Source organism: Antedon mediterranea, chromosome 5, assembly GCF_964355755.1.
Source record: "Antedon mediterranea chromosome 5, ecAntMedi1.1, whole genome shotgun sequence".
Taxonomy (NCBI): Eukaryota; Metazoa; Echinodermata; class Crinoidea; order Comatulida; family Antedonidae; genus Antedon; species Antedon mediterranea.
Genome location: NC_092674.1, coordinates 29,390,662 through 29,416,098, shown reverse-complemented (window position 1 = coordinate 29,416,098; position 25,437 = coordinate 29,390,662). Strand labels below are relative to the sequence as shown.

Below are 25,437 nucleotides of genomic sequence, written 5' to 3'. Positions count from 1 at the left end.
TGAGGGCGCGCTGCTAGTTGCTGCTAAAAAATCAAAAGCTTTATGTTGCCAAGGACAAGGTAAACTGAGGAAAAAAACACTAATATTATAAGGTATTAGGAGTAGAATACTGATACAGTATTAGTTACATGGGTTATTATCATTTCAATATTCAAATTAAACCATAAACCTAGGCTAGATGTTTGGTTTCTGATACGCTAGGCTATGCAAAATATAATCGCTTTTCTTCGAAACTCTAAAAAGGCTCTTTCTTTATTTATAGGACTGTGGTTTGGGCTGCTGGGAGTCATTTCGCCCCATCTAACAAACATTTTTAATAACTTTATGTTGTTTAATAGATCAGTTCTAAAATTATAATTAAGCAAGGTTTTTGTTGTTACGTTTTGCAATCATTTTTATTTTCTTTTTTCAGCAGGTTTTATTTGATTACAATTTTTATTTGCGGATGATGGAAACTTCATTAGGACTCGCCGGTATTGCTGCATTGTCTCAACTTCTTAAACCTCCTGAATCAGACAGTGATAGTGACGAGGACAAAGTAAGATTGGAGTAATAATTTATTTATAAACTAAAAGGCTGAGCCCGGGAGTACATTTGTTGTATTTCTCTTTCAGCTTTACAAATTGATATATATATAGTGAATGATGGAGAAATGTTATTAAAAATATTAACTTAAGGGTGTATTTAATATTATTCAATATTTATTCAACAGCCAATATCTGGTACACAGAAGCCATTTGGGCCAGGAAGCATTGGACCACCTAAGAAAGTACATACAGCACCTGTACAAGGTAAAGTGTGTAGGCCTACAGTATATATATACAATTTGTTAAGCGCACATACAGTATCCATCAAAGTGCTCAGGGTTTATACCATAGTTGAGTCAGAGGTTTATAAGACTTAACTATTTGTGATAATCTAAACAACAAACTACCGTTTACTACTAGTAAATAGTAATACAGATTTATTTGGTTACATAGATACTAAGCCAGCATCAACAAAAAACTGTAAAGATATTTGGGATGCAGATGAGGTGAAGGAAGGAGGAGAGTTTGATGATTTAGATGATCCAAGACCTGAACCAGAGTAAGTGAATAAAACTATACTTAACACTATTGCACAATCAAGTATTATTTCACACTCAATCATTATTGCACACACAAGCACTATTGCACTATCAAACACTATTGCACAATCAAACACTATTGCACAATCAAACACTATTGCACAATCAAACACTATTGCGCAATCAAACACTATTGCACAATCAAGCACTATTGCATGCAAGCTCAAACACTATTTTACTATCAGTATCAATACAAAATTTTAATCTGTGAAAGTTGTCTAAAAACTATTGCACAGTCAAGCATTGCACTATTACACAATCAACACACATTGAGTTGCTTTTTATCTTTGTAGGTATGAGATTATTTTCAAGCAAAAAGTTGCGACAGAAGACATGTTCCTGGGGATGGGTAATAAAACAAATGCTACGTCATCTTGTGAAGATATTGTTGTAAGTTTTTATAATTAGAAAATAAATAAAATTTTTGTTTTATATTTACAACCAAACTACAACACAACATTGTATACAGTATTTTCACATTCTTTACAGTTTACCATATTTGTTATCTTTTAAGGTGAAAATAACTTTACCAAACACCAAATATGGAGATGTTACTCTAGATGTCAATGACAAGTTTTTAAGTTGTGCAACACCGAATTAGTGAGTATATAAATCAACTAAAAACTTTGTCTTAAGCCTTGTCTACACTATCAAACTTTATGTGAAAAAAAGATGATGTGCCCATATACAGACTACCATATTTGGGCATATCACTACCATATTTGTGCACTATCAAACTAGTTTGACATAAAAGTATGCAGAGCTTTACTTCTTAGTGTGTAAAACATGAAGAGCTCCCTCTATAAAGATACTCTGGTACAATAAAATGAACGTAGTAAATTTCTTAAAATATGTCATGCTTCTAGTTTATAAAACATAAAGAGCTCCCTCTATAAAGGTACTCAATCAAATAAACGCCCTTTCACACCTAGCAATTTAACAAATTATTTTTTTCACATTTTGTAGTAAACTTAGTTTGCATCTACCTCACCTAGTTGACAGTAAAAATGGAAGAGCTAAATGGGACGCAGAAAACTCATTGTTGACAGTTACCATGCCAATGGTAAGAGATTACGACTTCCTGAACTTTTGAAAGAAATTACCATTGTTCATGAAGTGAGAACAAACTTCTTGTGATACGGGGATTATTACAAAGTATGCCATCATTTAAGATGAGAAAAGAAGATGCAAGAATGATGGTATTAATGATATACAAGCTGGTGTACATAGATGGAGGAGGAGAGGAAATGCAATATTCAGTTATTGAATATAGTATGCTTTATAATGAAAGAAGGATAAATATTAATAATAATTTGTATTAAAAAATTATTAAATGAATTATTGTTAAAAATTCCCCAAACCTGTTTCCACCAAAATCAACATTAATGATAGAATGTGTGAATGCACCAAACAAGACAATTTAATAATTGTCCTGCAATTTTAGATATTAATAGAAAGAATATACAGTAGTAATGAAATTTGAGTAATTTTATTATGGAACAAAGGATTTTATAAAAAATCGTAGTTGATTTCTATTTTTTTGTAAATTATTGTTTACCCTGTACAGTATTTAATTCACCTTCTATACACATATAGCTTAGACAAATATCCTTTTTACAGTGGACCTTTCATTTTTAACAGCAGGCCATCTTATAATATAAGATATAAATTTATTCGTTCAAAAAAATATGGAAATGTGCTTTATTTTGGCATTGACACATTAAAATAATAAATACTGTATTGAAATAAGTACTCGGACGTACTGTATTGTTTTCCAACCCTAACTTCCCGATTAAAACATAACATACATTATTTGCTGCAGAGATGTAGATGCCATAAAATGATGGACATTTAAAGATGTTAATATTTGAGCTAACCCGATTTGTTCATCTACGGATAGTTTATAAGTTACTCAATATTTATTATTAACAATACATTGAAGGGGGATCTATTAGCTAAGCAAACAGCGTCGACTGACCCCGACGATAGAGCTAATATACAGTAACGAGTTGTCTGAACAACCCAAGTGTACCACTCAAGAATTTCCTATTGACATTGATATCGCCTATTGAGCAAATAGACTTCAATAGCTGGAGTTTGACCAAGGAGAAATGCTTTCAACGCTGTGTGTTTGTTTCATTCAGTATGGTATCTTTGGTGTGAATATCTATGTTTACCTAATAAATAATAATATAATTAGAATATACAATATAAAACATGCCAGCCAAGGGATGAATTTCGGCCATACAGGGGATGAATTTCGGCCATACAGGGACCCAGGGGATGAATTTCGGCCATACAGGGGATGAATTTCGGCCATACAGGGGATGAATTTCGGTCATACAATAAAGATTATCATCAACTCTCTGTTATAATATTAACATTCTATTTAAAGGTTCAATATAGAGATAGAAACTTTTATAATAAACGGTATTGTAAATGAAATAAATTTTAAATCCTCTTTAAACATTTATATAACATACAGCCTTTGATGTCTATAGAAAAGGAAGTTATTTGAAATAATAAAAATAATACTAAAAGCACACATGGTTTGAATTATTTGTTGTAACGGAAATGGTTTGAGTATTTATTAGATTGCACACAAGAAACAGAAATATTGTGTAGGCCTAGGTGCATAATATTATTATAATTCAGGTATATTTTATTGTTAAAAAACAGACGATTAATATATAATGATACAAATAGCCAAAAGGCTGAAACCGTAACATTTTATAAGAAAATATATGCATATATGTAAAAATGTATAGACAATTAAAGATTTAAAATAATAAGCCACAATCATAATTTTTAAACGCGCTCGTCAATAGTATGCGTCGTTGTTGTGACTGACAGACTCACACGGGTCATCGCATGTCTCACCGTTACAAATTACGCGTGGTAGACTTTACTTAATTATTACTTATTAACTGTCATATTTGCAATTCGATAATCCAATACTTTGTGTCGATATATAATATGTATGTTACTTAGGCTTAGACAATTGTAATCAATCAACAACCATCGATTTCGTCTTAAACTAACACAACATTATTTTATGCGTGCCAATAACAAACGTAAACTCAATATGGTAACTTAATAATGATGATGATAAAAAGTTCCAAATTTAAATTGGTTAATCCAATTATTTCATCTATAAGTAAACATGCTCAAAGGGAATATTTTTTGTAACCCCATAGCCACAATGGATTCGTCGTTTGTGTAAATCATCATAGGAGGATTAGGATATAATACAATAATAAAAACATTCTAAACAGAATTCCAAAAAGGGAAGTTTTATTGCAAAACAGATAAATAAGCCCGGGAGGTAAACGTATTTTTAACTAGACAGAGGCCTATTGTACGATGAAAAATGACGAATGACCATCAGGCCCAGAAACCTTTTTTTGAAATTCATTATTGGATAGTCGGAATTAAGAGGTAAGCTCATGAATGTTTGTCATAATCTGGTATTTTTTGTGATGAGCATCAGTAAAATAGTCTAAAGCTTTTGGTTTCCACTTGGACGCAACACACCACCGACTACCAATCACAAGCGTCGCGTCATGATCAATTGCGGCGCGATTACGACCTTTCGTTGCGTTCAAGTGGGAACCAAGCTTTATGAAAAGAAAGTTTTTTTTTTCGAACAACCGAACATACCACATACAACGAAACGAGTGACGAAAATTCAAACTATGACTTGTAATACTATTTTAAGGAAATACTGTATTGTATTCATTTTCATAAATTTAGACAATTTCCCGTGTTCATAAACCGAAAAACTCTGATCACTAACTCTGAATGAAATGAAAAAATTATTGTTTATTCTGTATTGTTCTTTCAGCATATTTGAATCACAGAGACGCCATGTGGAACAGTCTATTCGAGCTCCATGGAAACGAACAGCAATCGAGCGAGTTTGACATGAGGACCTATTGTTAAAGAGGTTTGCGGCTATACGGTCGACTTATTTGAGGTAAATGGCAGATAAATGCCAGAAAATCAACGATGTAATACCAGTTTTTAGTATGTAATAATAACGTTTATCTTGTATTGTTAAAATACACATTGAAATAACATTTGAATGAATTCGTTGTTTGGTTTGACTATTTCAACTTACCAGTTTGCCGGTAATACAAAATGAGTAGCGTCGCAAGAAGGAAGTCTCTTAAAACTGTTAATTTGAAAAAATTAAATTCGGATGATATCGGACAGCTAAAAGACACCAGAGCCTCTGAGCTTGGTACGATTGTGAAATGTCACAACCATGCGTACGCGGTGTCAGTGAAGAGAGAGGTCGCTCAATGGTACAACGAACAGAATATTGCTATCACAAAGTTATCACATGGACAGCAAAAGGTTTACAAGAACTTGTTAAAATTTCATCAAATCAAGAAAGATATCAAAAGAAAAGCGTATATTAATAAACAAATTGAAATACAAGAAAAACTCCGGGAAAAAGCAGCGTTAGAGAAAAGGGAAACAGAACTAAAGAAAATATCTGAAAAGAAAACGAACAATGTGAAGAAGAAAAAAGATCTTGTCCAAATAAGGAAAGAGAAAAGTATTTTGAGATCAAAATATCAGGTTCTACCTGGAATTGGAGAAGAAAAAGAAATGGAAAATACTGAAACAAAGAAAGAGGAGCATCAGACAGTGTTGACAGAAAAGTCAAACACACAGGTAACATTTGAGGATGAACAGGATTCTGTACTTCCGCCTACAAGAGCGTCTTTGCTACTAACACCAGAACTATCTGATCTAAGTGGTCGAATATCAGTACCAACGTATTCTATCCAGCCACCGAACAGGAAAAACGAAAACTTTCCACATAGGTACATCGAACCCCCGCAAAATGTAAGTCGGGGGAATTCGTTTATGATTCCAAAAGTATCTCCAACTACAAGTCCAGTGAAGGAACATAGTTTTGTTGACGTCATTCAAAGGACTGAGTCATTAGTTATTCAGAAACCACTGGACTCTGATGCATCATTAATTGAAGTTGTTAACAAAGTGAACAGTGTTGGATTATCGAGGAACGATTCGTTCACTAGAATGAAAATGACTCCGCCACATTTTAGTCGCAAACCTAAATCTAAAAGTAATGAACTCGGAGATGATTCTAGAGTTGATTCAAGGACGTCCAGATTCACTGAAGAATCAAACTGCCTTCACATCACATCATCTCCACATAAAACAGATATAAACCCCCATACAGTGCTACCATCAATCTCGAACGTTTTAGTATTAGATGACACATCTTGCAAAGACTTTGATGCTGTCGATGGAACTAATAGTTTGCTTAGAACAACAGGGAATGGAAAGTTAAAACGTAAGAAACGTCTAGACCAGAAGTCTAAACTTCTAGACGACATGAATAAATACCACGTAGGCATCCTTAACAGAACGTTTAGACTACCTAACTACCAAGTACCTCAGATACAACATGTTACACGTTATACAAAGAACAGTCAAGGTAGTTTAGTACCGAGTGAGCTGACAGTGAAACCGGCCTCAGAAGAATTCAAATTGCCATCTAACAGAAAGGCGTATATGCTTAGAAAGGCGTTGACAACCGAAAGAGCAAACGAGCCAGAAAGAGAAAGAAAACTCAAAGAATTCTTCGGCAAGATGTCCGACATGGGTATGTTGTTTAGGCCTAAATCTTGCTTGGTATTTTTCAGAATATAAAGAGATAAATTGTTTGTGAAAGATCCCCACATTTTGGGTCATTGTAGGTCTATATAGGAGGCACAGTCTCTATATACGATTTACACTTTCTTTACTCTCACCGTACGATACAGTATTGTCATATAGAAAACAAATAAAACACAGAACACAAACAAAATATAAATGTTTACAGGAAAAACTGAGAAGAGCGCCATCAATCCCGAATGTAAGTACTGTAATAGGCCTGCTGTTGGACTTCAACCAGCACAATCATCTAACTTAGTAACAGTAATATGTAATTCATTATTGAAACTCAAATTGTTTGTTTTAGTCTGCTTCTTGAAGGAAATGTTTGAATAGAACTTGACACATTTTTGTCTGACGTGGTCTGAGTGACAAATGGCTGCAGCCAACGTATTAGTCAATATTTAAACAATACAAAAAAATTATGATTTTGTTTTTTCTTGCAGATAGAGAAGTTCAAATAACTCGTAGCAAATCGAAGACAATGAGCGGCCGAAGGGAACCATTTCGTCATCATAAACCAGACGACTTTTCTCATTCGAGCACTATGAGAAACAACGTGTATGGATACATATTAGGCACAGCACAAGGAGATGTTACTGATGTAAAGAACTGCCGCTATCTTCGAACAAATGAACACATGGGCTCAAGACGGGGCAAAGTTTCTAGTTGGGGAAAACATTATTAAATAGGATAGATAGTGTGTACACATTATTGCAAAAGTAATACAGGAACAGTCCTCCTCGGCATTAAAATTGAACCAAATAGGTTATATCGTGTGGGACATATGCACTCGTGTAAGGCCCACTCAAGAAAAAGATGCAAAATGTCAAATTAAACCAAGGCATATTTTCTGTTAAGATGAATAAATGTAATAAAATAAAGTTGGTTGTTGTCTAGTTTGTTCACCCATAACCTCATCTAATTATCTAATAACTAATCTATCCTATAAAGCTTCGTTTAATTCAATTCAATTCCTATAAAGCTTCGTTTAAATTTGATTGTTTGAGTGTGAACTAATTCAGTCTTTTGTTCGATGTTTCGTTCACTCGATTGTCTAATGTCTGTCCACACGAATGTCTTTATCTATTCGCACGATTGTCTCTATGTCTATTCGCACGATTGTCTCTTCATTATTATGTCTGTCCGCACGATTGTAGTTTATCACATTTACCGTTCATGAGCCGACGTGTACCTAATGATCTTGAACTTATTTCGAAAACCAATAGCATTGATCTTCGGCTTTTCTTTGAACAAAGCATTTACAAATTCAAAACAATGGGAGCTTATTGAAATCGTATGGGTCACGTAATACGTGTCCGTCTTCACCCTGAGCTATTTATACGGCAACGTATATTCTATTACAATTTCACCAAGGATAGGTTGACCTACAGACTATGAACGATCAATAATGTTGTTTGTTCTTTAGAATTCGTGAAAATGACATTATCCTTGTTTAAATTCGTAAACCGACTTTGAAAAGAAACGCCAACAACAATGAAATCGTTAAACCAACACAATCATAAAGGGTCGTTCATCAAACGACAAAGTTACAGCAAGTTCTGCAGTACGTTGCATAGTAATCGATATCTGACTGAAAGGCGAGTAAACAGTCGGTTCATAGCAACCAAAGCGCTCGGTATGGTGACCAAGTTTGTAATGCAGAGAGTACACATATACAGTGTTATGAAATGATACCATTGGGAAAAAAATTAAACGATTATGTCTCGAAAATCGGATAAAAATGGCACACTTGTCGGTGAGAAATCTCAAGCAGTTTATTCTGCTAATTGGAAACTGGATACGCTGCTTGGGAAACGACTTAGCATGTTAGATACATCGAAACGAAGAGTGTCGCATAGTATAACGATAGATCAAAGGATTGTGAACAAACGGTTTCAACTAAAGCTTCATCAGTCTAAAGTATACAATGCTAGAATGACTGGGAACCGGGATTTACTAAGACAGCTTACACATCGAGATAACTTTTCAAGTTTTAATACTTCGGTAGACCAAGACGATAAGTATGCCGTTAATTTTAATAGGAATTCGGCGTCTGCACCTCCCGGTACTCGTCGTCGGTCTGAGAGCAATGATTATCAAAAAGAACCAGCAACTAGGGATATATCATCAACGTCTAGACAGGTTGAATCTGAACCAGAGCTGACAACGAAAAGAGAAAGCGCTCTTAAAGCATTGCAACGTCGAATGTCTTCGAGAAATATGCTCATTCATAAGACGCCGAGTGAGCTGTTAAAGGTATCTTCTGGACAACTTCCAGTTATTGAATGCGAAGATGAGGATTCTAGCGAAGTTAAAAGTAAGAAAAAGGTTGTCACTTTCCCACAGGAGAGTAGAACATATTCTAAAGAGGATTTAACTGACACTGATTATCAGACTACTGTTGATTGTCTGCTAGCTAAGCGACGTCAACGACCAGTAACAGCTGCTACCCGATCTGTGAGCCATACTAAAGAATTAGAACATGGTATGGTTGCAGATTTAAATAATAATAATTACACATTATCGACTACTAAGCCTAAAAGACGGCCTAAATCGTCTACCGTACCTGGTTTCGAAACAACAAGTACTCGATCTATATCTTCAAGTGATAAACAACTAAAATCGATTGATGCGTCTGTTTTAGATCGTAAAACAAATATGAACGATTCTAGGGTAACAGAAAATGGTTCTCCACAGTTTAAAATCACACCCAGCTCTACAAATGAGAAATCATCTGAAGAGGTTCTTCCGATAACGATACAGGAATCGAGCATTAAACATCTTGAACAATTAGAAACCAAATTACAAAGTAAGAGAAAATCAATTTCGACAAATCCCAAAAACAAGCTTATTCCTAGCATATTTGGGGAACAACGAAAAGTAACAATATTTGATGTAAATCAGGAACGAATTGACTCTTCTAATTTTTCTTGCCGTTTTGATAACTTTTTCGAAAGTCTAAAAGGTCTGGAAAACGATCAAGATCATTGTGCTGACTACTACACAATGCGGTTACAGCAGACTTGTAATAAAAACGTCTCAAGACAAGAACATCAACAGACGGAAGAGGAGAAATTACACTCTATCAAAAGTGTTGGTAATGTTTCTGCTAAAAACATGACATTTAACGAGTTGAATCATGACTTTAGTGACTATCCATCCCAGTACTTTCTTAACCCACGTTCATCATCAAACGTTGCCAGAAACGCAGGTAGTTTTTCTGTAAAAAATGCATGGGATGCTGCTGATCAATTACAATAATTAAACTTCCCCTTTCTGGTAAATTTACCAGAAAGTGGAAGTTTGTGTAGGATTGGAGAATAGAGAATTGAAACAATACTGATATAATGTTGATAATATTTTAATCACTTAGGAAAATTTGCCTAACAATTGATTTCAGGTTTCCTTAACTTAATACTATACGGTATTGAAAAAAATTTAAGTTACTAAAATCGAATAGGCCTACTACAGTATTTATCTTAATATTCTAGAAAAAGAATTTAACGATAATCATGTGAAATAAGTGTATAGGCACCGGAAAAGGAACAAATTAATTAAAATTTAAATAACGTTTTTTGACTCATTGTTGGAGAACAATAGACCATTGTAAGTCTGCCTTGATTTCACTTTAATGAAGATACAATTTCAAAGTATGTGTTATAAATAAACCAGACAATTGAACACATGGCGGCTTACCGAAGCCTCTCATGTTCTTACAAATCAAGATGAATACTCGATGGATTAAATGTATGTAAATTGCAATTGTATCTGTGAGTTTAATCCTTATACCTCTTATACTTGTTATGCAAAAATAAGTATAGTTGGCATGTCCACATAATAGATCCGAATATCTTTGATTACACGAAATATTACACGAAGCTACGTAATATGCTTTCATGATTTTCACCAGGTCACAACATTATGATGTCGTACAAGTAAATTTACCAATTACAAGCGATCCGATGGATAATGTCGTTTGTGATTGGTCGAATTATTTACATTGCGTGCACGTTCCTAGTTTTTAAAATAAGCCATGCTATTCTTAATTTCATAATATCAGAGAAAACCAATAATGTTAACTTTAATCGTAAAATTGTTGAATGTATTATTTGTTGAATATATTTTATATTGCTGTTTATTAGTTTAAATTAAACTCATGATTGGTATTACGTCATCACTATGTGAAAACATTAATTACAAATTACTGATGTTTAATACCTCACGAACTCAATGTCTTTCAATGTTATACAAGTGTAGTTTATTCATGTGGTTTATAGTATTTTATTATATTTATGTAAATAAAATTGAGAATTATAAGTAATAACTTGGAGTTTTGATTTCTTTAAAAAATTTTCGATTATATTTTTTATTTAGGAAAAAGGGAGGAGTATTGTCACAGTATATTGTATATTAAATAAAGTTGTTCCAGTCTTAAGCTCTGTCTACACTATAAAACTAGTTTGACGAAAAAAGTGCGATGTGCCAAAATATGTAGTGACATGCCAATCATCATGTCCATATATGAGCACATCACATTTGTGTACGGATGGACAAACTTTGACCTGTTTTCTAACTTTTAAATGATCAACCATCTGAATCAAACCTATACTAAAACCTGTGTTTACGTGTAAAGAGTTTCCATATAAGAAAAAATAAGAATGGGTTGTAACATGTTTAAAATGTTTAACATAAAACTTTAATCTAAAACTTTTTGCCTCAAACGCTCACCAACTTACAAATGGAATATATACCAGGCCTATTATTTTCAGTTCCACGCGGTAATTACGTACGGTTTGTAACTCTTTGCGAGATCATAGGGTGCCAACGCCGCCATCAATCCTCATCAAGAAAAGCCACATAATAATTGTTCACGTAAACACAACTTGTTAATGTAACTAAAGTATACTTTCGTAAAGTACACATTTCTGGTAAGTAAATTTAAATAGTACAACCAATAAATGGTACAATTGATTATGTATTTTGTTAATGTTTCCATAAAGTAAGTTCAACAATATCAATATTGTCAAGATTATCAATTATTTATTGCATTGTTGTTCTGGTTATATCGACGTTGTTGTAAATTTAGCCTAATGAATCAATAGATATCATTTTGCATGATTTGAGATGGGGGTTCATAGTGGTAAACCAATCCAACCAATGAAACTATTATTTTGTATGATGTATCGATAGTCGGCTTAAGGCGGTAACGTTAATGAATCAATATAACAATCAATTTGCATGATGCATTGCCGCCTGTCTGAACAGGGGCTTAAGATGATAACGTCAGTGAATCAATAGTTATAACAATAATTTTGTATGATGTATTGCCGCCTGTCTGAACAGGGGCTTAAGGTAATAACGTCAGTGAATCAATATAACAATCATTTTGCATGATGTATTTCCGCCTGTCTGAACAGGGGCTTAAGGTGGTAACGTCAGTGAATCAATATAACAATCATTTTGCTTGATGTATTGCCGCCTGTCTGAACAGGGGCTTAAGTTAACGTCAGTGAATCAATATAACAATCAATTTGCATGATGTATCTCCAGTTTTAACAAGGCACTGTGGTGGTAAGGACGTGTTTTTCAATATGTCTTTCTGGTTGCTTGTCTTTGTGATATATCTTGCAATAAACTCAAATGAGGGTAAAGTATTATTTTTTTAACAAATTCAGTGACGTGTATAATTGTCGACAATATTTTTATCTCATCGTTTGGTTTTTGTACGGTGTGACAAATTCAATACAAATTATCCAATATTGTACCATATTTAGGCATATCACTGCCATATTTAGGCACATCACACTTTGTTTTGTCAAACTAATTTGGTAGAGCTTTAGATGATTGTTGTCTACGTTACATTGATCAGAAGTATGTTTATATCGAGTTTTTATCCCAATTGATTTTGTCACAACGTATGCCTCACATCTCAAGATAGGTTTCATACGGTAATATACACGGATAATGTCTAGTTTAATTTTTATACTTTTAATCTTATCAGCAAGTGGTTCAGGTATCATTTTTCAATATCATTTTTTATTTAAATCTATATCGTTAAAAAAAGCCTGATTATGCTTATAGAACAGATAGGGCAACGTATTGTGTAGACTTGCCCCAAGCCTGTATTTATTGTCTTTTTTTTATGTTGGTCCACCAGTCGACGTATGAAACGCCATATGTGCACAAATATTTATCTTTACTAATTACGGGCTAGAACCTGGTCTACGTATTGTATATGATACCGTATTATTTGAGACGTAGACGCAACGCAAGTGATGACCAACCACAAGCGATTGATTCATTGGTCAACTTGCTAGCGTTAGGTCTACCTCTTGGCGCTGCATCCTTCTAGTGGCACCAGCTTTAACAACTCTAAAAATGTCATAAATTGTGCGCGTGTCTAGTATCTTCAGTCCTGTCATTCTTTCTTCTTCCTCCAAATGATAACCCAGCATCATCAGCCCGTCTAACAGTGAGTCAATCAAAAAGAGCACTTTATACTCGTCTGTATGTTTAGCTATATTAACACACACTCTGACAAATATTTTTAGTGTTTGGTACTGAAACGTGTCCAGTCACCCATGGCCCTGCACTCATCACTCGATCTCTATCGGATAGTGGTTCATCAACTCTAATCAATACCGGAAACCCGATTCCGTGCTCTGGATTCATCAGCGGATGGAGGTTTATTCCATCCCAGACTGCCGAATTAATTGCACTCGTGTTTAGACCAACGCCAAAAAGCGACGGCTGGATTTATTATACCGTCGGTAGAACAGTTATTCCTGCACAAGATGTTTTAGATAAAGTACAGGAATATAAACTCAGTGAACCGGATTGGATTCCCGTGTTACGTGGCGATATTATTGGTTTTCACCACAGCAGTGGGTTGCTGAAACATGATGATGAAGATCAGACTGTTGCCACTAGTCAGTATCTTCTGAAGGATGGCGCAGAAACATTGACGGCTTTTGTGACGTCAGAAACTGTATGGTTTTCGTCTGATAATGCTGTATGGCGTGCGTATTCTCTGCAGGCATTATTCACAGGTAATTTTAGAAACTAACACATAATTTAATAATATTTAGACAATTAAATTAAACTACCTAGACCTATTTCAGGCAGTGGCGTAACGCAGGAGGCTGAGGCGTCTGGTTTAGGAACTCTAAGTGGCCCTCCAACGCTGGAAGCCTCGGATGTTTTTAGTCTTTTCGACATATTTTAATGACTGTTTCCTCTGGGCACTGCTCAGGCGCTCCCATCTCCGGAGCACCTGGGTTTAGCCAGTGAGCGCCCATAGCAACGGCTCAGTGGAGTACAACTATCCAACCGACCACTATATAGTTTACTTTTTCCATTAACTTTGATGTTTAAATTATTTCCAACGCAGATTTTGAGACGCCACGTTTTCAAGTTGTTCGGCCGCCTTTGCAACAATGCACTGGCAGTACTGACCTAACGCGTGTGTGGATGAATTATTGGCAGCCTTTTAAAAAGAGAGGCGTCGTGACGGGATGGCGATTTATTGCTCAGAGGTCGAGGGCAGTGGACGTTTTAATCCTGCGTCCCACTGCCGATATCCTTACTTTTCAAATCATTGCCAGAAAAACGGTTACATTTACATCAGAAGACGTTGGCAATGAGGTAGAGCATGTGTTACAGTACTCGGAACAAGTGTATTATTTACCAGGAGATATGTATGGCATCTGGAACGGTGACGGAAATGATTATGTTTTACTACAAACTCATACTATGTTTTTAAACAACGTAATGTACTTGAGAACGGAAACGAACGAAGTGCTTGGTTCAGAAGATACACACGTTACGTTCACGCAACGTGTACAACGATACATTTCATTTGAACCTGTCGTACTTGGTGATCATGGTGTGTATGAACTACGGGGCGTCATCCGACATACTACCCATTCTGTAGGACAGAGGTAGTGTTTCGGACGGCGCCTCGTATATGACGCAAAAGTCACAAAAGAGTAATTAAACGTTGGAATCCAACTTATAAAAGAATAATATTATATTGATAGAACAATGAATAAAATGTTTCAAAGGTTACTAAAAGGAACCGAACTGATTGCTTTAGAAAAGGACCAACGGAAATATTGTGAAGGAGTGAACTTCTGGAATTTCACGACGCGTGTCTAGTAGTACAGACCGTTACAAAGCGCATGCTCAGAAAAATAGGTGTGCGTATAGTTTATTGGCGCGTTCTAATTTATCCATTTAATCTATTTTTACTAATAAATAATTTATGGTATACCACAACATTCGTGTTTTCAGATCCTCAATTGGTATTCAAACTTCACGTGGAGCAAGACTATAAACTTCAAAGTAACAGTATTGAGACCATAACGAACCTAAACCGCATTGCGTGCATATCAAGATGTATTCAAAATGAACTATGCAAGTCCATCAATTATAATAATGGTCAGATGTCATGTGACTTAAACAACATCGCCAAAGATAGTGATCCTTCAAATTACGTCTCAGAGATTGGACAAACGTATTTGGAAATGGAGCCAAAAACAATGGTAAAGTATACTGGATGTGACAAATTTTACGCGCGCGTTCAAATTTTGATGAATTGGTACTTATGTTGTACGCGCGCGCTCAAACTCTGATTAAATTGTAAGCATACTGAATTTGTACGCGCGCGTTCAAACTCTGATGAAATTGTAGGCCTATGCGTGTATGAACTTTGTGTCAGTTGGGATGACAATTTGATTAAATGTTTTTTATACAATCAGTGCAATAGGAGACCTACTAGATAGTGATTAAGTTCGCTTTTTAGGTATCCTGTCTCTGCCTGGTTTTGTGTGATGTTTTCTTGTTCATGTCCATGTTTTTTTATATTGTATTTTTATGAGACAAAATAAATGAAATGAAATCAATATTATGTGGATGTTTATAGAAGTCTTGGAAATGGTAACAAAAAAAACCAGTACAAATATTAAAAAATGTACAAGTTAAATAATAAAAACATTTATATTAGTGTATTAGAGGTGGATCAGTTTGGATATCCACACTGAGTATTTTTAGCTTTCTATTACGCCTTTGTAAAAGTACGTTCTTACATTTTGTAATTGATAAATTATAGATATTTGATCGTCCACCTATATTCATATCATCACCGAGGACTGACCACATAATTATTGTTTTTATTGATTTCAGAGAAGCTTTAGCAAGTGCAATGTAGTTGATTGTGGAATTGGGAAGATGTGTGAGCCATCGGACAATAAAGAGGGTTACATCTGCCGTTGTATTTCAACTGGATATGTTTCAGATTACTGTCCAGTTGAAGGTATGGAACGCCTAACGCGACCGTTGACAAAAAAAAAATAAAAATAGAAATTTTAAACGTGCGACATACCATTTTCTGTAAACGTTTACTTAATAATTTTATAATTTTCTCTAGAATGTACTGGTGCTCTCGGAATGCAGTCAGGGGGTATACTTAATGATCAGATATCGGCTAGTTCTTTATATAATTGTGCCGCGTGCTATGCGTATTGCGGAAGATTACATAAAAATGAAGGGGATGTGAATTCAGCAAGTGCCTGTGTTTCAGCCTGGGTTACATATCCAGGCGCAAACGAATGGCTTAAAGTGGATTTACTGGTTGAACACAATATCACAGGCGTTGTCACACAGGGACGAGATATAACTTACGATGATCAATGGGTCACTCATTACACGATTAGTTACTTTGAAGTCGACCAGGTGGGAGAGACATATATCACGGACGGAAATGGTAAAATAAAGGTAGGTCTAAACCTTTTTTTTTTAATTTTCAAGTTGGAAATTCTGTAACTAACCAAGCAGTAATTTATAAAACTTTTTGACTGGACAAGAAGAATTGAGATGCAGCTTAGTTCGGAGGTTGTTAAGTTAAAGTTCAACTCTATTTATCCACGGAGGCCCAGACCAACACATGCTTGTTCCTACAAATGCACATACAAATTGCAAAATTAAAAAAACAAAAACAAAAACAAAAAAACAAACAAAAACAATATTTAAATAAATCATACAATTATACACAGTACAATGTTTATATTTGAAAAAAAGATCAATGCATTTTTTGTTTAGTTATAATAATATACACTATGCGTTTGCTATTACTTCATTCAACTTAAAAAAAATATATGTTTTATAACTTCCCTATGGGCCTATACTTGGATACGTCTATAACACTATGGTTACAAGTGCACATGCTTAACGATTTCACTGACAGGCTTAAGATACTAAATTTACCAGATATGGTTCAAAGAATGAAATTTCATAGTATAATTTTTGTAGTTAAGTGTTTGCATAATTTAATTGATTTTGATATATTTGAATACCTTACAATTAATTCTCGGTATCCAGAGTCGCTCACCTTTAAACACATGTATGCTAGAACTAATGCATTTAAATACTCCCTGTTTGTTAATTTCCCTCGAATATGGGAATGTATCCCGCATGAAGTTCGTAACAAAGTCCTGTTTAACTTTGGGGGGTTTAGAATGGATTTGAAAAAATGTATTACTGATATCGAATTCATCTAGACTATCACTGTGTTTTTATGTCTATTGCGTTTTTCGTACTATTAGTTGGGAAAGCCACTCGACAGTGCAGTTCTTTTGAACTGATCCACTTTTGGTTACCCGCAGGTGCTGATAGTACTTTTGTTCTGTTTTGTTGAATGATGCCGTACCTTGTTTATGATTTTTGTATGTTACCTGGAAATTGAATAAAATAAAATAAAAAAATAAAAAAAAACAGCTTTCACAAAAACAGAAAATTAAAATTACTGACTATAAACTATTAATAATATTGTGTAAATACATATTTTATTTACTTATGCAGGTTTTTGATGGTAATTTTCACAGAGACGACCCACGTGCACATTATTTTTCTCAGACAGTACGAGCGACAGCAATCAAATTCCACGCCAGGGAATGGAAGAACTATATAAGTATGCGTGTAGAAATTCTTGGCTGCAGATTTGGTAAGATTCACAATATGAGTTTTAAGAAGTTTCAAGAATTAATTTATGTAAAGGGCATAGGCCTATGGCAGAGATGCTACCGCTGTAGGCCTACTACTGGCAGAATAAAGCTTGGTTTCCACTAGCGACGCAACCTACGCAACGTAAGCAAATGCCATTGCAATAATTGTGTTTGCCCCCGCCTGCGTGAAATCAAACCTGCTTGTTGCGCGTCAACGTTAGCGTGCCGTATACCTGGTTCACCCCGCATACCTATGAGTACGAGCTGAACTATATTTTCCAGTGTTCTTTTGCCTTGGGTTGTTGCGTGAAATCAAACTGATTTGATTTCCCGTAGCGCGCGATGTGTACAGCACTGTTGCATCGTCGGTTCCCACTTGTGATTACGCAATACAACGATTTGCGTCAATACGTCGCTGCGTTAAGTTGCGTCTAAAGCGTGGTTCCCACTAGCAACGCAACGTAACGCAACCTACGCAACGTAAGAAAATGCCCTTCCGATAATTGTGTTTGCTCCCGCCTGCGTGAAATCAAACCTGCGACTTTACAGCACTGTTCCGTCGTCGGTTCACACTTGTGATTTACGCAATACAGCACCTTGCGTCGATACGTCGCTGCGTTACGTTGTGTTGCGTTCTAGTGGGAACCACGCTTAAGCTTTCTCGGGGTAGTAAACGCAACACAAGGACGCAACGCAACGCAAGTGAATTGACCAATTACAAGCAATGGATTATTCGAACTGCTGTCATTGGTTTAGGATAACTGTTAGGCGTCCAAACACATATCTGACCCATGTCGGAAGAGTACGTGTTTACTGGGCCCATCAATCTTAGCCCCTGTCGTTTGTGGTAGGCGGTGCACTGTGGCCATCGTTGGGTTTATCGCTTTGAAATCTAATGTAATTGATTCATTCATTATACATACATGTTGATTAACACCATTTAGGACACCAATGGGCTCGAGTCTTCAAAGGAATATCTCGAAACGGACTGAGTATTTACGATGCGTGGGTTAGTGGTACGGGTGCGTCGAGTTATCATGCGCACAGGTTTCTGATAAGTAATACGCACTATAGGAACGTGGCCATTATGAACAACTGGTCGTCACTTAGTATTACAAAGGTAGGTTAGCGTATTAGTTTTATCAACATGACAGTTAAGGAAGGCGGTGCTCTCTTTTGGTTTTTTTCGGCTGCCATCGAAATCAGCCGAATAGATTAGTTTGAAGGAGTGTTCAGTTTATTTACGGACGGGTTACTGTAGGTAAAACGTTTTTAAGCATAATAGACAGGTTCTTCCAGTAGAATCCTTCTTCTGATTGGCTAGAACTTTTTTCTTCACGTGCACAATAAATAAAGACATTCTTTACGATCCTATATTCCACTATTGATACCAATATCCTTTATCGAGTTCGTTATCGTGTCTGGTGTGAAACGATGGGAAAAAATCTTATCCTCTTCTTTGTCGCCGGAAATTAATTTCAGGGATTCACAATTTTGCATTTATTTTATATAAGGTACGGCTGACTTTGTATTCCGAATTCAACAAAGAGTTACTGTCGATCTTGTTCAATGGAGTAGGTACCACCAAGGACACCTGGTTCGCACGGGAAAACGTCGAGTATTCGCCGTGGAGTGATCTGACAACACAGAGCGTCAACTATTTCAGTATTGATGGTCAAAGTAGCAATGAGTTCGTTATTATCACTTTCTTCTTCTTATATCCCGTGCAATGGCGTAACACAAAAGCCCCAGGCCCCTCCAACGCTGGCTGGGAGGCATTGGGCATTTTTAGCTTTTTCGACATAATTTGAATGCCGGATTTAGCCAGTGAGAGTCAAACGTATATGAAAAAATTACTGACGAATAATAATGTTGATAGTGTACACTAAGTAATGTTGAGAGTACACCACGTGACTATACACTCATACCGCAAAAGGCAACTGCAGAACACGTCATGTAAAATCACCGAAGACACATTCATAAGCGCACTCGTACGTACGCTTCAATCAGAGATGTGCTTTACGCTTGGTTCCCACTAGGTCGACGTAAGCACGACGTAAGCAATCTAACCAATTACAAGCGATGGATTATTCGAACTGTTGCTTGTCATTGGTCAACTCGCTTTGCGTTGCGTCGTATGGTTTGAACCAAGCTTATTTGTCCTTGCTTTTAGTACGCAGTACGTATTATCACGGCGGTGCAAACTGACAATAGACACACTTAATGTTACGATACACCAAATGAATTTTACTTCACGTTTAGTTTAAAACACTCAGATATTGGTTTCCTGAGCACCACTGAAGCGTGGTTCCCACTAGCGACGCAACGCAAGGACGTAACGCAACGCAAGTGAATTGACCAATCACAAGCGATGGCTTATTCGCTTTTGATTGCTAACTGTCTATAACTTCGCTTGTCATTGGTTAAAACGCTTGCGTTGCGTTTACGTCCTTGCGTTACGTTCTAGTGGGAACCAAGCTTTAATAGAGTGGGCGCCGGATTGGAACCTCAACAACAAAATTAATTACGGTATTCCGTCTGTTTTTATTATTGTAGAAGAAGATTTTTCATCAACAGTTATTATGGAGGATGTGCTGGAGACATAGGCTGGTTGATAGTCGATGAAGGAACTGGATGCATAGAGTGGCAAGGATACGACTCAAGCCCAGTAATACTTTATAGTCGAGCAACAACTAGACAGAATTGGTACACAGGAAGTAAGTAGGCCCAATCAAGGACAATCAGGACACTGAGCTCACCTTGCCAAGGCAGGAACTCGTAATAGTCCGTTGTGAACTGATTTTGTCGCAGCCATAGATAAACCTTTTGATCTCCGGAGCCCATGCATCCTGTTGTTAAGATTGCTTTGGCTCAACAGTATCCCACAAAATGTCAAACCTAGGGCCTAGGAAAGGCCGTCCAGGCATCCCATAAATATTCATTGAATTCCGAAATAATGTACAAGATATATATATTATAAAAAGAATACACGGTGTGGGTTTGTTTATGAAGTTCAAAGGAGAAAAAAATCTACATTTCAGTCAAAATATACCTACCGTCTTCTGAATATTATACGAAAGAACAAAATTAATTCAAACAAATATACCATTGCGTGGACAGTTAATGTAATCTATAAGAATAAAATGTAGGCCTACTTTTTTAGTTGATTTTATTATTGTGATTTCAGATATTGGAGTTGCACGTGCGATGACGATCGACGTAAAATTGGGAAATTAATGACGTAACTGAAGAAGAAAATAATGAACCCAGCTGTATTATTGCGGTGGCTTTCGAGAGCGGTTAGATCAAGACACAACTTTGCGCTGATTACTAGCTGCATTATTATGTTAGTATGATTCCATACGTGTTTGATTTAAAATGACCAGGATAATAATGTGCAGCGCATTGAGAGCTTGCTTATATGCGTTATATAATGAATGAACTATTATTATTATTTTCTAGTAATCGTAGAAGTTATTATTGACAAATTTTGGGTTTTAGGGATAAGTTTCGATTGTTTTGCCACATTGAGCTAACGTTCAAATTTGTCAACATCCATATTGCACTTTCAAACGACAGGACGTTTGAAATTACTGATAGTCAGCAAGGCCGTAGCGAGAGGTTAAAAACAGACGAAGCAAAGATGCTTTAAATATAATTATTAATATAAAATATGACGATCTCTGCTAGGGAATTGGGATGGGTAGTGAAAATTTCAGACAAGGCGAGCGTCTAGTCTGCCTCATGCTAGCTACGGCCCTGTCGTCAGTATTTCTAATGATACGTGTGAATAGTGAAGGGATGGGAACAAATGCCATCCGCGGGGAAAAAAAGCACTTTACTGTTGTACATTTTAGGAATAGGCTAAGGCTTGATCAACTCACTGCGTTGTCCATGTATCTTTGTGCTGCGTCACGTATCTTTGCGTTGTCTACGTATCTTTGCGTTGCGTCACGTATCTTTGTGTTGTGTCACGTATCTTTGCGTTGTCTATGTATCTTTGCGTTGCGTCACGTATCTTTGTGTTGTGTCACGTATCTTTGCGTTGTTTATGTATCTTTGCGTTGCGTCACGTATCATTGCGTTGTCTACGTATGTTTGCGTTGCGTCACGTATCTTTGTGTTGCGTCACGTATCTTTGCGTTGTCTACGTATCTTTGCGTTGCGTCACGTATCTTTGTGTTGTGTCACGTATCTTTGCGTTGTCTATGTATCTTTGTGTTGCGTCACGTATCTTTGTGTTGTGTCACGTATCTTTGCGTTGTCTATGTATCTTTGTGTTGCGTCACGTATCTTTGCGTTGTCTACGTATCTTTGCGTTGCGTCGCGTATCTTTGTGTTGCGTCACGTATCTTTGCGTTGTTTACGTATCTTTGCGTTGCGTCACGTATCTTTGCGTTGTCTATGTATCTTTGTGTTGCGTCACGTTTCTTTGCGTTGCGTCACGTATCTTTGTGTTGTGTCACGTATCTTTGCGTTGCGTCACATACCTTTGCGTTGCGTCTCAGAGTGGAAACCACAATTCGATACTTTTCCCAGACAAACACCTCTATTTTGCCTCGTAACATAGACCTACTAATCGGTGTGCTGTTATAATAAATATTATCGGCATTATAATAATATTACTGATGTAGATTATGTTTGATTGTTTTTGATGTATTAAATGATAGCAAAAAACAAAACATTGTACTAGTATTATTATCAATTGTTAATAATACCTGTACTATCAACGTTTGTAATCATTCTTTGATGACATTATGTAGGAAGTTAATAGAAAAGAAAATACTTTTTAATATACAGTAGTTTTTCACACAATTTTATATTCACAAAATAAAATACATAATTTTATTTAGGTGGATGCCTAACATTGATTGTTATTTAATTAGTAACCAAAACTATTTGAATACTTGGTAAATTATATTTACATGATAAAGTAATATTAGTTGATAACTGCTATTTTTTTGATAATACTGTATAAATATTTTTACATAATGAAACAAAACATAACATACACTAAAATATCTTACAAAATTGATGATTATAAGATTATTATATACACTAGTTTATAATATAATATTACATTATTAATAAAAATGTAATACAGTCTACTCTATGATACTGAACTTCCGGAAAACAAGAAAGGCTCCTGAACATTGTCCTAAAATCAATTGGAAAACATTTTGGGCCAGCCAAAGGGTGTCCGGTTTGTTAAGATTTAACTACTTATATTATTGCAATATGTAAAAAGGTATTATTATGAATAAAATTATTGATGATAAACATTAAAAATATGATATAAAAACATAACTAAAGGCCTTTAAAAACAAATGTTAGGCAGTCTCAAGAACTTAATAGGTAATTTGTAAATAATGATCTTCTATAAACTTTTCTTCTCTTTGCATACTCTGTAACACAGCAAAACATCTTGTTGTTTTGTCAACCCCACTTACTTTTCTTCTCTACATGCACCATCACTGTACCTTTTTCTTCTCTGTTCATAAAAACAGCAAAAGATATTGCTGTTTTCCCAACATCACTCTAACTTCTTCTCAGCATTATCGCTGTAACTTTTCCTCTTTTTAAATACTCTTTTTTAGCAAAAGATCTTGCTGTTTTAGCAACATCACTTCCACCTTTCTTCTCTGTGCATAGCATGTAGTAAAAACAGCAAAAGATCTTGCTGTTTTGGCAACATCTCTCTAACTTCTTCTCTATATGCACCATCACTGCACCTTTTCTTCTCTGTGCATTGCCTGTAGTAAATTGTGTACCAGAAGAGCCAGGATCTTGTTCATCGGATCCATGGCACCTCTTTGGAACCACTTAGGTATTGTTGTCCTGGCGTGTTTAAATCCTAATTTATTCAAGATATAATCTGCCCCTAAAGCTTCAATTTCTTTACCACCAAGAGACAGAAGTCTGCAACAAAAGGAAAAAAGGTATCAAGCAAATAACAAGAAACAAGTGAAAATAACCACAGTATGAGCTTAAAAATATAGAAAAAACCCTAAAGTTATCTAAGAGGTAAGTTTAAAGACGTTTTAAACATCTGTTATGTCCTTAAGTTGATCGTGCGTACCTGACTGTTGGCTCTAGTTGCCATGTTGTGCATTGGAAGACACGCCAGTCTTCTTCTCCACGAGACGGTGTCATATCGGCTAGTTTCTTGTCTGGAGCTAAAGGAGTAGTCTTTGAAAGATCTTAAACAAACAATTTATTGTTAAAGCACTACAGAAAAAAGTCAATTACTGCAGTAATGACAAAAAAAGTAATATATTAAGCTCCTTCTACACTATCAAACTAGTTTGACAAAAAAATGTGATGTGCCCAAATATGGTGGTGATATTCCCAAATATCGTAGTGATATGACATCATCATGTCCATATATGGGCACATCACATTGTCACATAAAGTTTGATAGTGTAGACAGAGCTTAAAAAAATGTTTAAAGTTAAATAAGTAATGCAAAATAGTGTACAGTGTAGTAGTGGACACTTGACCATTGCATTTATTACCTTTATCTTTCTTGTCAATGTAACTGGACACTAGATCATGTAAAAATATAACCAGTTCAATGTCCATTGCCATGTGGATGTGGTCATCAAATTGTGTTATGAATGTTACATCAACCATTGGTTTCTCATCTGAATATTGGAATTAAATTGGAAAAAAAACATTAGTAGTTTAAAGTTAATACATGCATTCATTACTGTGTTTGTACTATGCAACAACCTAAATCAGTACCAGCTTTTATCATGGACATTTTTTAAAGTATTTATCATTATTTACTCTTAAAGGTAAGCAGCTCTTTGCACCAACCTGTTGGAATGTTTCTTCCCTGAAGATGTTTAGATCTCATTTGAAGGTGAAGTTTAGGAAGACAAAAAATTGGGACAGCCTCATGTTTGTATCGAATGTTTTCCTCTACGGATGGAATGGCTTGTAGGAATGGACGAAGATCTGAATAAAAAACAAATATAGATTAAATTTAGTTAATACACATTATTACATACATCCTTCAGTGTATGAGGTCTTGCCTAAAGGTCTGTCTACACTATCAAACTAGTAGTGATATGATGTCATCATGTCCATATATGGGCATAAAGTTTGAGATTAAGAACATTTTATTATCAGTAAGTCTGTAATGAACAAACGAACAAGAGCTATCTATAGGTCGTAATGATATCTTAGAAAGGATGACATACATCTCTTCCTGAACTTACTAGTCAGTGCCGTGGCCAGCATGAGGTAAATTTTCAGTTTTGACCACCATTCCCAATCCCCTAGCACAGCTTGTCGTATTTTATATTAATAATAATATTTAAAGCATCTTTGCCTTGTCTGTTTTAACCCTCTCGCTACGGCCTTACTAGCTGTGTTGCATGATGCAATTAGTGACAGGGAAATTCATTCATACCTTCATGCATAGTAATTGAACATATATACTGGAAGCACTGCTGAATTGATGCACCGGTGGCAGGGTAGTTTGAGCGTTCAGACGCGGTGATGCGATAGATACTGGCCATGGTGCCATTACTGTTTCGTTGAACCTGATTGTGTCCCAAGTAAAACTGTAGATCTTGCAAGGTCAAAGTATCAGACTCTGAAACATGA

At 35.7% G+C, this 25,437-nt stretch overlaps 5 protein-coding genes across 10 annotated transcripts in view; 4 read left to right on the top strand and 1 right to left on the bottom strand.

Annotated features, from left to right (window-relative positions):
- The first annotated feature begins 6 nt into the window (after window positions 1–6).
- On the top strand, window positions 7–3,551 carry LOC140049428 (dynein axonemal assembly factor 6-like). 2 transcript variants are annotated; one of them, XM_072094309.1, is made up of 7 exons: window positions 7–59; window positions 416–538; window positions 713–791; window positions 981–1,086; window positions 1,420–1,516; window positions 1,641–1,726; window positions 2,093–3,551. In XM_072094309.1, exons 2-7 carry the CDS (start codon window positions 446–448, stop codon window positions 2,217–2,219), a joined length of 588 nt encoding a protein of 195 aa, XP_071950410.1. In that variant the 5' UTR covers window positions 7–59; window positions 416–445; the 3' UTR covers window positions 2,220–3,551. The 2 variants fall into 2 exon arrangements, with proteins under 2 accessions (XP_071950410.1, XP_071950409.1); XM_072094308.1 differs by having other exon boundaries at window positions 33–92; window positions 413–538.
- Window positions 3,552–4,414: 863 nt separating this feature from the next.
- On the top strand, window positions 4,415–7,698 carry LOC140049427 (uncharacterized). 2 transcript variants are annotated; one of them, XM_072094307.1, is made up of 3 exons: window positions 4,415–4,564; window positions 4,971–6,770; window positions 7,267–7,698. In XM_072094307.1, exons 2-3 carry the CDS (start codon window positions 5,267–5,269, stop codon window positions 7,506–7,508), a joined length of 1,746 nt encoding a protein of 581 aa, XP_071950408.1. In that variant the 5' UTR covers window positions 4,415–4,564; window positions 4,971–5,266; the 3' UTR covers window positions 7,509–7,698. The 2 variants fall into 2 exon arrangements, with proteins under 2 accessions (XP_071950408.1, XP_071950407.1); XM_072094306.1 differs by lacking the exon at window positions 4,415–4,564 and having other exon boundaries at window positions 4,939–6,770.
- Window positions 7,699–8,503: 805 nt separating this feature from the next.
- LOC140049908 (uncharacterized) lies at window positions 8,504–10,976 on the top strand. Its single transcript, XM_072094862.1, has one exon. It carries the CDS (start codon window positions 8,543–8,545, stop codon window positions 10,082–10,084), a length of 1,542 nt encoding a protein of 513 aa, XP_071950963.1. The 5' UTR covers window positions 8,504–8,542; the 3' UTR covers window positions 10,085–10,976.
- A 2,292-nt stretch (window positions 10,977–13,268) lies between these two features.
- LOC140050315 (uncharacterized) lies at window positions 13,269–22,448 on the top strand. Its single transcript, XM_072095451.1, has 10 exons — window positions 13,269–13,872; window positions 14,214–14,708; window positions 15,116–15,366; window positions 16,007–16,136; window positions 16,251–16,597; window positions 17,681–17,822; window positions 18,768–18,943; window positions 19,338–19,513; window positions 20,380–20,540; window positions 21,011–22,448. Exons 2-10 carry the CDS (start codon window positions 14,294–14,296, stop codon window positions 21,058–21,060), a joined length of 1,848 nt encoding a protein of 615 aa, XP_071951552.1. The 5' UTR covers window positions 13,269–13,872; window positions 14,214–14,293; the 3' UTR covers window positions 21,061–22,448.
- A 236-nt stretch (window positions 22,449–22,684) lies between these two features.
- Window positions 22,685–25,437, bottom strand: part of LOC140050314 (bridge-like lipid transfer protein family member 1) — a 28,007-nt gene continuing 25,254 nt past the window's right edge. For all 4 annotated transcript variants that reach the window (XM_072095447.1, XM_072095450.1, XM_072095448.1 and 1 more), the window contains 5 exons: window positions 25,241–25,426; window positions 24,643–24,783; window positions 24,339–24,467; window positions 23,903–24,023; window positions 22,685–23,742 (listed from right to left, as the gene is read on the bottom strand). In XM_072095447.1, coding sequence (XP_071951548.1) covers window positions 23,547–23,742; window positions 23,903–24,023; window positions 24,339–24,467; window positions 24,643–24,783; window positions 25,241–25,426 — 773 coding nt within the window. In that variant the 3' untranslated portion in view covers window positions 22,685–23,546. The remainder of the gene's footprint in view (window positions 23,743–23,902; window positions 24,024–24,338; window positions 24,468–24,642; window positions 24,784–25,240; window positions 25,427–25,437) is intronic.